We start from the raw sequence: 14,281 nt of genomic DNA, 5'->3' as shown, positions 1-14,281 counted from the left end.
TAGTTTAACAGAATCTTAAGAAGAATGACTCAGCAGCTGTGAGAGGACTGTTGAAAAACAGCTTATCTGCTAATAAGGAAAGTTAAAATTGTTATATAAAAAGGGGCTGTTCGACTATGTGTAAAGCTGCATATTGTGAAAATTTTGACGCTTGGTTAGTTGAGGTTACAGCTGTGGCAGCAAAAAAATCAGCTTTACACTACGCGGTAGCGGCTGCCGAGCCTTAATATTGTACCAAGGAAATTGTCGTTCAGATTTATATAAAATTAATAATTTGACATTTAATTATCTTTCAAGATTGGGAATAATTAATGTGAGAAGAAGTTCTGGTCAAGTTAGCCAATTGAAGCATGACAATTTTCATATATTTCATTAGATTTATCATGAATAGCCTGGTCAATTAATGATAAGTTACATTACATGTTATTTTTCAACTTTATCAGTCAGTTTTGGCATATTGATTTATTATTTTTCTTCAAAACCAGTTTTTTATTAAATCTTTACTTGTGTTAAAAGATATCATTCAGCTTTTTTCCTTTCTTTGTTAAAAGCCTTACATACATATAAAGTATAATAAGTAAGACTTGAACCAGGGGTGAGGCAATAAGGTACTTGAAATACAACCGAGGCTCTTAAAAATTTTTTTTTGTAAAGTCAACATTTTAAGCAACTTCTGATAAAAACTTCTGTTGTTTCTCTAATGGACGATATTGTTCTTGTTCTATTTGAAATGTGTAGAATAAATTGAAAATTTTGATTTTTAAATAATAATGTTCAACTAAATTTTAAAATTATCACCACATACTGACAAATGAAAATAGATAAGCCTGACATTCCAATGAGTCGTCAACACATAATTTCCCCTTTCCTCCTCCGAGAGGTTAATACAGTTTGAAAGGGACAGTGTATTGATATAGAATATACGTGGATATTATGACTTAGGAAATTTAGGTTACTAACATAGAACAAATTTATTGGTTAGTGCGTTCATCCAATAGAAGGGAAGGAGATGGGTTATCTTAGCCCGCGTGCGTTAAAGAAAACATGAAAATCTGGTGTAAGGTCCAAGTCACAATATATCCATTTGTATTATGGAAATTTGTTTTTTCTCTGTTATCATTTTTCTGTGTTAGTTTCATATCCCAAAAATACGCGACAAGTGCACGACATTAATGGTTATCATCAAGGCTGGTTGTACAATAAAGCAAAGAAAAAGAGTTTCCCATAAGAAAAAAAAGAAATATTGAATATTAAAGACAAAGATGTAGGAAAATGGAGAAAAATATTTTTGAATGAGGGGCCGGGGCGTAGAGGGCGTTCGTCTGATGATATTACTTCCGGGGGGGGGGGGGGAGTAATAAGCAATTGAAAGGAAATAGATTTTAGAGTTTACAGATGTGCATAGACTCATCAGCTAAATTTAGTCAGTAATTTACAAAATTAATGAATTTTTATTTTTAAGGATTGTAGTTTTAAAATGAGGAAAAAAACATTTTTGACAAGGATGACAATGTCCTGGAGTAGAAAAGCACCGATATATTTAGAAATGGATTTATAATTCAAACAGGTTTTAATCCCATTTATTCCATGGGCAAATGGATGGTCGGACGGATAATGCTAAATATAGAGAAGATGACCATTTGTCACAGGAGTCTTCACAAAAATTACATTTCAAATAATCCGTCTCTCAATTACCATAGTGGAATTGCGACCCTACACCCTTAATTAAAGTTTTAAACAGTAAAAAAAATTGGGAGGCGATTTTTTTTCAAGAATTAACTTTTCCTGGGAGGTTTGAGGTACCCTCCCCCAAAATAGTTATTTACCTTCCCAGGACATATGATAAGGTTCACTTTAAAAGAAGAACCATATCAGTTTAGAGGTTTGTGAGATCCTTTTAATGAATAAAACTTTCAATTCATTCATTGAAAAAAATATTTTAAATAGTAACATGGTTGTTGCATTCTATTTGATATAAATATTTTGTAGTATTATCTTGATAAGAATATGATAGATTGGGGCTATAATTCTCCTCTCTTTTTTTTGTCCAATAGCTTAAATCATTTATATTGGTTGTATGTGTAATGTGTATGCAGTTTTTTTTCTGTGTGTTGAATTTTTAAAAAAAATACCAAAGAACTAATTTTTTTAGATAAGCAGAGTAGTATTGCTCCAAAAATGTTACACCAGATTTTTATGTTCTCTAATTAGGTAAAACTTGCTGTGGGCTAAAATAACGATTACTCCCTTTACTCCATCCCCTCCCCTGCTACTGGATGAACGACTGGCCAAAAAACGAATTCCATGCTGGCAAGCAACCTAAATTGATGACAATTTTTCCCCTGTCGTAATGTCCTTGTATAATTATATTCTACATCCATTGCTCCATTTGCTCCATTAAAATTTCCCCCTTCTATCCTATTTACCACATAGCATTACCAAACATATATTTAGAATAGATAACATGGCCAGAAATATATTGAAATAGACAAATTAAATTTCGAATGTTTTGTAGCAAGGTTTCATAAAGTCAAATTAGAGCATTTCTATTCCCAAAAACTGCTACTTTTTTCAATTACTTTTTTTACAATCTAAAAGACACTTTATTAAATGTACAAACAACAAGGATGACAACATCCATAAGTAGCGAAGCACAAAAATCGTATACAAGTAGATTTAAAGTGAATTTTTTAAAATTCAAGAATAGATTTATTGGAGAAAACAACAAAAATTACAGCTGCCATGTTTTATAACAGCGGCTGCAACTTTGACTGTGAAAGTTCCAACAATTAAGGGGTCGATGAGGGTAAGATTAATAATGATTTAGTTTGATAAAGTAAAATTGTCCTAGCTTTTAAACCAATAATTTTAATCCACATGAGGTATAATTTTGTATCTCATAATTTGGGGTACATTAATATATCGTTTATTGTGATATCCCATAGTAAATATTACACTCTAAAATAACTGTATTACATGTATGATAGCGAATAAACTGTGTATAAAGAATGTTGTAATACAAATTGACCCAGCGGGAACCCTCTGATCTGATTTAGGATATCAAATCTTAAACATTTGTCTCTCTATTTACATCCACTGGCTCGGGGCGGAAGGAAAGATAATTGAGAAACAAAGAATAACAAAATAAATAACAAATTGTTGAATTTTGATAGAATAACCAAATGTTAAACACTTGGGTAAAAATGTATTGGTTATTTTTTTTTCTTAAACAGTTTAGCGTCTTATAAAAGATAATTTAAAAAAAGATACTTGGCATTGTACCTTATCGTCCTAGAAATAACAATTTTAAAAGCAAGGATGGGAAAACATGTGAAATTGTTGGTCGAAATAAGGTCCTGCTTTAAAATTGATCAAAACTAAACAAAGTTTCACACAACTAAGGCCTTTAATTTCAACTAGCTGTTGTGCCCCTAGCATCTAGGATATCTGTTTTCTTAGGGCAGAAAAGAGCTTAAAACCATACTAGGACTATAAATATCAAATAAAAATGAAAATATTCCAAAACCATCCTGGGACCAATGTAAAGCTTCCTTGAAAAGGAGAACTCAATAGGTTCAGTTTTGTTGAAATCTTAAGCTTCAGATTACTACTTTTAATACTAGGATATAGAATGTAAATGTTTTTCATTATCTAAAATATCTCTAGAACGGCTGCTTTGATTGACGAGTCTTAATTAAACAAGGATGACAACATCCATAAAAGCGAAGCTCTGAAACGGTATGACAGACGAACATTAACTCTCGTCAGGGTCAGGGTCAGAACTAAATATACAAAACATAAATATATAAGTTTGGACAAAATTATACGTAAATTTATTGCAAAACTTCTTAAATACAGAAAACTGTTTAAGGACATACTGACATTTTTAGGACTTGATTATAGATTTGCTTCGCTTATAATATTGTACCTTATTGTAATAGGAATCAGTACTCCAAAAATCAGATCAATCGGATAATTATATCACATACAAATTTGTTGTTAAAAAAGTTAAAAATCGATATTCTAGTAATGATTATAGAGTTGCTACGCTTTCCTAATCGTACCTAACTATTACAGGAATCACCATGCAAAGTTTGAAATCGATAGGACAAATCTAACATGCCTAAATTAGCGAAAAGAGCTATCCGTTCCGGACGGACGGACTGACCGACCCTAGTTATAGAAAAGCTACCCTTTTAAAAATCAATGAGCATGTCTGTAGTTATGATTTAATAGGCAGGCACGCGACAGACATATTTATGTTAAGGTCTGTCAAACAAACTATTATTACATATGTGCCTCTCAATAACTTTGGAAATAGAGTTATTATAGACAAAGCAAAGGATTTCTTTCATAAAAGATTTTTCTTTACCTATTTGGTAACATTTATCTTACTAAACAGCCTAATTATGCCTATAATATCCATTATAGAATCATTCTATCTATCAAATTCTTATTAAAATACACTTTTGATAATTGAAGCAAGCTAATATGTAATTAAGTTTACAATAAATAAATTATGAAATTTATTTTTAGATTGTTAATATGCTTACTTCATAGGTATGTTGATAAAATACGCTTTTAGGAGAAAAAGAAAAGAAAATTGTTCTAGAATTTATACGTCAATTTAACATGCAAATGCATTTACGCTTCAGTCTATTAGGCAGACAATGATCAATTAATTGCACAAGAACTTGTGCTCGTATGTATAGGATGACCGTCAACAGGTCCAGGTGTGCTTCAAGCCATGCGTGTCATCTTACTGGCGCTCTGTACCTGGGTGGCCAAGCAATCATGTCTGTATACAGATTTAATTAAGACATACATACATCTGTGATACTTTGATGTATACTATGCTTGAAAGAGAGTATATTTTTGATAGTGTAAAAGTCCTTTAAGGTGACGACAGTAGTTTCAGATAGTTTTAAAACACCCCTTTTTATCATTTTTCAAAAATTCCATAGAAACTTTCAGACCTCCCAAAGTCGATGATAAAATTTTGCGTAACACGGAAATATTATGAAAATTTGTTTCAACATTCCAGAATAAATCAGCGGTGGGATAACCCCATAATAAACATTTCTAACCCCACACAAATAATAATAATAATACTTAATTAGTATATTTAGCAATACAGATATTTTTATGGTAGATTATCAATCTGTAGCTAATTTAGAGATATGCAAGCAATTTTAGATATTTTTTGTTCCAAAATCATTACTAGCTTATATTAGAGTCTTGTTAATTGCTTCTATTTAATGTATTCAATAAATCAACAAGGACGGCAACATCCATAAGTATTGAAGCTTATAATATTTTTTTAATTGCTTATATAACAAAGCAATTAACATACAGATGGACAAATTGAGTTTTTAAAAGCGAAGCTTTTTTATTTAGGGTCGGTCCGTCTGTACGTCCATCCGTAACGGATAGCTTTTTTCGTTAATTTAGGCATGTTAGAATTGTCCTATCGATTTCAAATTTTGCATGGTGATTCCTTTAATAGTTAGGTACGATTTAGAAACCGTAGCAACTCTATAATCATCACCAAAATGTCCGTACGTTCATTTTAAACATGTTGATTTTTTTACTTTTTTAACAACAAATTTTTATGTGATCTAATCATCCGATTGATCTGATTTTTGGTATATTGATTCCTGGGACAACAAAGTATAATGTAATAAGCGAAGCAACTCTATAATTAAGTCCTAAAAATGTAAGTATGTCCATAAACATTATCCTGAATCAAGCAGTTTTTCAACAAATTTACTTACAATTTTGCTTTGACTCTTATAGATTTATATTATGATTATTCAGTTCTGACACTATATACCATTTTTAATGTCCGTTTGTCCTACCGTTTCAGTGCTTCGCTTTTATGAATGTTGTCATCCTTGTTTAGTAGAAAAATGCATTTCTTCAGAGATGTTTCTAATTATATCCTCTAGAGCATTTCAGAAAGACCAACGGATCAACAATAATACAGAGTAGATACTCAAAGCTCAGCAAAATCTTTACAAAAAAAACTATGAATATCTCTTTTAAAATGAAATTCTTTTAAAAGCAAGATTGAAAAACAGACCATCGGTTTAAGTTGTATTGTGGATTCGCATTGGAAACATTAATAACTTTAAACTAAAAATTGCATACGACTATTTGTAAGCGTTCAGGAAAAACAAAATCTATTGATTCTAAAACTATTTTGGTTTGGACCAGTAGGCTAACGTACGGGCTGATGTAAAGAAGACAAAACATTGTGTAACACAAAACGCTATGTTACAGAGTAGCTTCGCTACAAAAAAAAGAAATACATGTTCATCTCACAGTTTAATTTATGTTAAAACATCACCCAGTCTAATAACAAACCATGTAACTAAAAATTAAAAATTCTTAAATTCAACCATGTGAACCATCTGTTCAATTTACTTTAAATAGAATAATCTAAATTTTTATAAAGGAATATTTTTTTCAAAATTCACAAAAAAACATTTCTTTAAAAATGAAGACGAAGAAAGTCCATAAAAAATCAGCATGTTATGTCTTAAAATCCATCTCTTTTTTATGAGTTTTCTTTCTTACTCCTCCTCTCCTCATCCCTCATTTTTATGACGTCATTGAGCGACTTTCTTATTCAAGATTCAAAATATATACTTTTTTTATTTAAACAAATACGATTACATCCAATAAAATTAGCGAAGCTGTTTGGTTACTAAGCAAAACATAATCTTATATATTTAGAGATAGGAAAAGGGAGAAAGAGATAGAAAGTGAAAATATAAAACAGACAAACATTAATCAATTACAGAAAAGCTTCACTTCTAAAATACAACTTAACGAGGATAAAGAAACAACTTTTTTTAAAGCTAGTAAATATGTTTTTAAATTCTGTTAAAATCGATCCTAAAATGCACTATTTAACAACACTTTTTGCTGTAGCTACTGGTTATTATTTCTCAAATTGCTTTTAACGAACTTGAAGAAAATTTTAAGACATTTTGTTGAAACAAGTTTTTGTTAATTTTTTTAGCCTTAGCCTGGACATCATTTTATGACAGTACCGCGCGCGTCGTAATTACAACTTTTTACTTTTTGCTTGAAGATTAATTTTAACTTTTTCTAAAATCCGACATTTTCTATTATCCAGTAAACAAAATAATCTTTAAAAAGATATTTATTAGAATAAACAATCTAGAATAAATTTATCAATAAATTTTACAAACATTAATGTAAAATGTCCAATATCAAATGGTTTAGAACTCTTTCTAAATATGGCAATTACAAAAATACAACCTTTTATTTTTGAATTTTGAGCATTATTAAAATTATCTAAATTAACCAACATTCTAAATATTCTAAAATGGTCGAGTTCATTAAGATCTGTAGAACATTTATTACAACCAGATAGTTTATCAATAAAATTTGTGCTTGGTAGATTTTCTTTCTTATTCAGATTAATTCTAATAAATTTTGTAGATTGGTCCAACATAACTTGAAAATCAAGCAAATTTTCAGATAATTCCCTAAGTTTGTTTTTGATAAGCAGCTTATTGGGATTTTCTGGCAGTAAAGAAAATTTAGTGGTTAAATGCCTATGAATAGGCCTCAGATACGAGACATCAATGTCGGATTTTCTAAATCTTTTCAAAACTTTGGTACATTCATTTGTTAAACTTTTCACTAAGCTTTGGTAAATATTTTCTAACAGTTTAGGATTTAGTTTTAGGTCATCTATAGAATGTGTTATTAGAGGCCTAAGTGATTTCTTATGGATAAACAATTCCAACTCCCTCCAGTTTTCGGATTTGGAATAAAGTAGACCTAAAAATAGATGTTGTATGAAAAATAATTTAAAAGATTTAATATTTCTTGAATTTTGCTTCATTTAACAAGGAATGTTATGCAAAAATTTGCAGTGCGTTGCTAAATTCTGAATTATGTTAACCAAATGAGAAGATTTTTAGAAGACTTCTGGTCGATAGACATCTTCTCTTTAACGTAATTTGTTCGTTAGTTTGTCTGTCTGACTTATATCGCCATGTGATCGAACATGCAACTGGATGGCTGCTAAAGGTTCGATTATCATTACTTTTTCTATATTCTGTCCTTTTGCCTACTTATGTTTTAATTATGTCATTCGTTACTTTGTAGTGGGACAAAGTGACTCAAAAATCAGCCATGTGACGTCATAAAAACGGGAGATTATCCCTATCTTTTTTAGGTGTCTTCTCCTCTTATCTCCCCAATTTTTATGACGTCACATGGCTGATTTTTGAGTCACTTTGTCCCACTACGCTACTTTGTCATATTGTCATCCTTGCAGTTAATTACTATCCCTGGAATCCCTGATCTGACCTGAAATTAGTTTAATAATTGCAATCAGCTCCATGTTCACTTTCATCTTGAATATGAGAACAAAGTTTATATTGGATACCTACAAAAATAAATTAAAATCAAATGTCATTCTCAAATGTTGCTAAATGTGATTTTAAATTTAGTAAATGATAAAAGTTTTTGATTTAAATTGGTTTTATGATCTTATTTAACCTCCATAAATAATCATAAAACGTTTTGCTTTAAATATATTGAGAATTTGATTAATAATAGTTTTTTTTTATTCATTCGTTTTATAGACATCTTTCCGTGGATATGAAAATAAAAAATAATAATATTAAAACCAGTTTTGTTGGCCTCAAGGGACCGAAGGCCCAGGGTCATAAAACTGATTTTATTATTTTTATTTAATATTCGTGGACAATTGTCTGTAATACGATGCTTTACATGATTTTTCAGTATGGCTGAGAACCGGTTCTAATCCTACGGATATTGATCGGCTTTGAATCCGTACTGGAAAATTGGGGTATAGTCCTTTCCACGACATCCCTCCATAAGGAGATATTCTTCGTATTTTTAAAATGGCTTTTTATAGGTTATTTTAGGTTAGGTTAGGTTATATTGTGTTAGGTGATTGCCCCACAGGGTTAGGTAATTGGCCCCGCAGGGTTAGAGCCCCCCGCAGGGGCTAGAAATAGGAGAAAAGCTACTGTGAAAAATAAGAAGAATCGCTCCTTATGAAGGGATGTCGTGGAAAGGACTATACCCGAAAATTGTTTACCTGGCAACAGAATATTATGGCTGGAGTATTTTCCTCTAAAAACAACAAATCAACGTCCTACAAATCAAGTACAGAAATTAATTAAATTTTAAAAATAAGGTTGATATTAACCTAAGGCAGTGTTGAAAAAAAAACATGATTTGAAAAAATGGATGTTAAAATTAACCTCGAATTTACTTTCAGATGCAGCCATTCTTAATTAATCAAAAACAAGAAAATCTATTTTTTTGAAAATCAGCCTGTTGCCCAAGCTCAGGGGGCCGGGGGTTTGGCAATAAACTATCCACGTACTTTTATTCGATGACCTACAAACTTTAATTAAAATTTGATTTCTTGATTCAAACTAACAGTGTCCAAACTTTACGGTTAATATTGTTTATCATCAATGGAATTCTTACCAATTTATAGTCTATTGTCTTATCCCTTAAGATCCCTATCTATATTGGCTTACGAATGGATGACGAGCCTTGCTTCCTTATTACCCGAAATTATTCGGGAAAAAATCACGAAACCTATACGTGTTTTTCAGCTGTCGTTGGGGGGCAACACATCGTAAAATTGACGACATCCCTATTTGCCCCCCAAATATCATTTTAGATTAATTTTACTTGTTGGTTATACCTATTCCTGCCTTATTACTCCCAAAGTCATAATTCCTCTATATTTATATAATAAACAGACAACTTCAATACAGAATCAAATCAAAATAGAGTACCTCATCCCAAGATGAAGATAAACTGCCTTCTTCCAAGACATCACTCAAATACTTGGCTTTTAAATAGATCTAAAAAATAGATATTTTGTCCTGAAAGAAATAATACAACCAACTGTATTAATTTTCTATTTTAATTTTTCTTTAGTTTTATAACACAATTTTGTGCAGTTGATTAATTTAAAATTGACCTGTATGTTTAGAAGATTTGTATTTGTTGTAGATTGTTCTCTAGGAATGATGTTGTGTCCATATAATTTAGCCAAAAAGCTTTGTTAGTGAGACTTTTGAACATTCCTTTTGCTATGCTTTTAAGTCAAATGATAAGACGTTTAATGTTTATGAATTCTTCTAATTAGGATACTGTTAATTGTATTTGAGCTTGTGTGTACTAAATCACCTAAAACTAAGGACTATTCAAAATATTCAGGCCATGAAAGGAAGTTTCATTCATGATAATCATCTAAAATAATGTTTTACAGTTTTTTTTTGGTTAGAAGCAAAAGATCTCAGAAATTGTTAGACAAATAAGAATTATGTATGCCATGAGAAAGTTTTATGCTATATTTCTCGAACAACACTCAACAAAACCTAAGCCTTTAAGGGCCAGGACCAGAGCTGCTTATCTATTAATATCTTTATCTCTGAATTAATAAAATACAATTTAGTTTATTGTGTAATTGTATGCACACCATGCCTGTGATGAATACTGCTTCCAACAAATTGCATACATTCATCAAATGCAAATAGATCCACTTTTTCTATGTCAGCAACTAGCATTTATTTAGCATATTTTCATTTCAGTCTATTTATTTGAAAGATAATATATTTTAGCAAAAAGTTGATATTAAAATGAAATATCTTCCCTGTTTTTAGGCTTTCATGTTAGTTTTTTCTTTTTATAATACTTGTTGCTTTGCTCCAAGCAAGAGTAGCTTAAAATAGATTAAAACCACCCCAAGATATTTATAGAGCTAACATGCAAAGTACAACCAATTCGGACCACCAATTTTCGAGATCATAATTTTCAGACAAAAAAATCTTACTAATTTATGTTATACTAGCGGCTTCGCCACTATCCTCTAGGGGCTTTGCCCCAGTTGGTTTGATCAACCTATTTGTGTGCTGTTTAAATTCATTTTTTGGGGGGGTTGGGGGTGTCCCACCCCCCCAAGAAAATAGCTTAAAACCATCACAGGACCAGTAGGTATATTCCCTGAAGAGTAGAGCCCAATCGGTTCAGTGGTTACTGAGATCTTAAGCTTCATACAGACAGATAGACATCGCACTACTTTGTATTATAGATGATAAGAAATTGATAGAATTAAGGCCTTTTTAATTATGCTTCTTTCTTTCTTAAATTTAATCTTATAATAAGATGTTTATGAGTTAGGACGTCCTAAAACAAAAACTGTGAAAACGTAAATGCATAAAAAATTCCTTTAGACATTGATCGTGTAATGTTGTCCATCGATGATTTCAATCTAGTTTTCCACCATTCTAACTCTTCTTTATCTGAAAATAAGAATGATTTTTTTATACGTTAGTAAGCCAATATTTAATGTTATTCATCACATTTTATATTAAAGACAGCTTTCCGAAGATATTAAAATAAAAAATTATAAGAATAAAACCAGTTTTGCTTCAATATTCGTAATGTCTGACATACGATGCTATACATGATTTTTCATTATCGGTTCTAATCAAGCTTATATTAATCAGCCTCGAAGCCATAATGGAAAGATTTTTTTATGTTAGCAAATACTTAAAGATCATAATTGAACAATAAGAGCAATTTTTTAGACTCTATTTTTAAACAACCAAGGTAAATATAAGAAAATAAGAAAAATAGTAGGTCCTTATAATGTGCAATTACCTTGTATTGTACATTGCAGATAACCATATCCTGGTTCATCTTGGTGGCTGAATGAGACATTTATCAGGTTATCTATCTAAAAAAATAACAAACCATGACAAAATTTATTTTTGTTTTATATCATATTTAGAGTTTAAAAACTTTGTTCAAATAAAATATTGGTTAATGAAAGCTGATAACAAATGTCGTCTTCGCACAAGAATGAATTTGTTTTCTAGAGAGTAAGGTTGTGGGAAATGGTGCTCTAAATTATAATTAAAAACGTTAAATTAAATATTTTGTGTGTTCTTTGACACCTTTTAGCTTTATATACTTTAAATCTTATTTTTTCATATTCTAATTCAAAATATCTATTTTTATACAGATAACTTTGGTTTACCTGAAATTGACAAGTGTATAATGAATCTTCGAGGTCTGGGCCACCAAAACAGCGAATTCCTCGTACAATTTGTGAACTTATAGCCTCAAGGGTATCCTATTTGTTTTCAGAAAAAATATTAATGCACTAAAAACAATTTTTTTAAATTTTGGATAAAAAGATAGAGTACTCCTAACCTGATTTGCAATTTCTCTGTCTTGTAAAATGATGATACAAAATTCACAAAAATATACAAAATTCATTGCAAAGCTGCCAACTTCCACAAATTCTAAAGAAAGTAAAAAAAACATAACAATCAACAACATTCAATTTCTTAAATTAAAAAAAAAATAATTATCTTTTCATGTTATATACAAGCGGCTACGCCCCTAGAGGCCTCTAAGGGTATTTGGAGAAGGGAGGGGGGAAATTCAACCCCTTTCATTCATTCAAGTTTTCAATGATAAAAGCAAAAAGAATTGAAGATGGGTAAATATGATCTTTCTCTGTTAAGGAGAACAATATAAATTCAACGGTTAGCTGGATGCATTGGTCAGAATTAAGTGTACTTACCTAAATGATCATCAGAATCCTGCATAATATGAACAGCCAGAAGAACAGGTGAAAATATCATTGACAGTAAATTATCATCTAAAGCTTGGATATCGTCGACTTCATAACTTTCTCTATAGCAAAATATTGCAAAAAAGATTTAAATCCTATTATTTTGTTTTAATTAATGCCTTGTAATTCTACAAGCGGCTGCGCCTCGATTATTATGGGTTCTGCGTTCGTAGGGGTATGGAATGGCAGAAAAATAGTTTTGAACAACCCCAGGATCTATGTGAACATTTCTTAAAATTGAGGGCTGGATCAGTTCACTGTTGTTATCGAAATCTCAAGGCACAGAAATAAAAGCCTTATGGCCGTTGAAATTCAGACAATCTAAAGAATAGTGTGTGTTGAAAAAAGGTGATATAAGTCCACAATTATATATTTGAGAGTCAAAAAAAAAGATATGGAGAGCACTAAACGATTTTATTTTTTATGTTTGATATGAAAACCTTTATAGTAAAATATATATTCAAATAATGAAAAATCACCTGACTTTACTAGAAATATTGGTATTCAAAAACTTATAAATAACTTTAGTTTTTAATCTGTTAAAAATAATCACAGACATTCTAACATAAAATTTTTTGCAGAACTGTGATCATTAAATTTTTACAGTCAATGCCTTATCTTTTTAATGTTGTGTGTTTGTGTTTATATAAATGTATATTTATTTATTTTAGTATTTTGCACTTTTCATGCAAAGATAAGAAATATAAATTTATGCATCAGAAATATAAAAAAATGCACAAATGAGAGATAAAATAAGAATATGCAAAACTGAAATAGGAGTTTTGTTTGTCATGTACTCAAACAAAAATCATATATTGTAAGGAAAAGTTTGTTTTAAAAAAGCTCCAAAATGACTTAATTGGTCTGCACTTTTCTCTAACTATAATTGAATTTTCTCTGCTGCTGAATTTCTGCGGAATACACTGATAATCTTCTAATAAATCACTTCAATAATTTGCATGTATAGAGAAGTTGTTCTAGATCAAATTTGTCTTTTTTATTCCTATACTTTATTACATACAATTAAAAAGTGGCCTTATTTGAAGATAAATATAAATGCTAATAGCTAACATTATTTGTTGATATGAATTAGAAGTCAAAACAAATTATTTATATAAGATTTCTCCTGTGATGGTGGAGGTATCCCCCCCCCCCCCACAAAAAAGAGTAGTAAATCTTCTCTGAAACTTTAAGAAGCTTCAGTGTAAATGCAAGAACCAGGTCGATCCAAGCTAACCAGAATGACATCTTGGTTCTTTAATATTCGGATTGCTTTGAATATTATACTTATCTTCAAATCAAAATTATGTATGTTATTACCATTGTATGCAGTTTTAACCCTAATTTTATCCAATTTATAATTTTTTCCCAACTATTCTATATCCTAATTTTAGAGGGTCATTTTCCTTACATGAAATGATGAAGTGTTCATAATGTTCAGCGGCATTCCTCGCACCAACCCGAAAAACACAACCTGCGCGCGGAAACTCGGCACACTTGCGGTTTTTCAAAATATTTCGATTATTTTTGCACATTTTGCACTAATTTTATATAAAAGCAATATATTAATAGGTTTATAATGTTAATTTACAATTAATT

At 30.5% G+C, this 14,281-nt stretch overlaps 3 protein-coding genes across 3 annotated transcripts in view; 1 reads left to right on the top strand and 2 right to left on the bottom strand.

Moving 5' to 3' along the window:
* Positions 1–14,281, top strand: part of LOC145313294 (uncharacterized) — a 159,968-nt gene that overhangs the window by 42,456 nt on the left and 103,231 nt on the right. The gene's annotated exons all lie outside the window — the stretch shown is intronic.
* Positions 7,159–10,054, bottom strand: LOC145315106 (uncharacterized). The gene is made up of 5 exons (XM_080155149.1): positions 10,016–10,054; positions 9,828–9,896; positions 9,113–9,169; positions 8,353–8,431; positions 7,159–7,818 (listed from the first exon to the last, which is right to left on the bottom strand). The coding sequence occupies exons 4-5, from the start codon at positions 8,396–8,398 to the stop codon at positions 7,175–7,177; spliced, it is 690 nt and encodes a 229-aa protein (XP_080011275.1). The 5' UTR covers positions 8,399–8,431; positions 9,113–9,169; positions 9,828–9,896; positions 10,016–10,054; the 3' UTR covers positions 7,159–7,174.
* LOC145315105 (uncharacterized) lies at positions 11,157–13,261 on the bottom strand. Its single transcript, XM_080155147.1, has 6 exons — positions 13,162–13,261; positions 12,632–12,744; positions 12,256–12,347; positions 12,080–12,175; positions 11,701–11,776; positions 11,157–11,339 (listed from the first exon to the last, which is right to left on the bottom strand). Exons 1-6 carry the CDS (start codon positions 13,239–13,241, stop codon positions 11,224–11,226), a joined length of 573 nt encoding a protein of 190 aa, XP_080011273.1. The 5' UTR covers positions 13,242–13,261; the 3' UTR covers positions 11,157–11,223.

Source organism: Acartia tonsa, chromosome 3, assembly GCF_053477335.1.
Source record: "Acartia tonsa isolate MP-2025a chromosome 3, ASM5347733v1, whole genome shotgun sequence".
Lineage (NCBI taxonomy): Eukaryota > Metazoa > Arthropoda > Copepoda > Calanoida > Acartiidae > Acartia > Acartia tonsa.
This window is presented reverse-complemented; position numbering and strand designations above follow the sequence as displayed.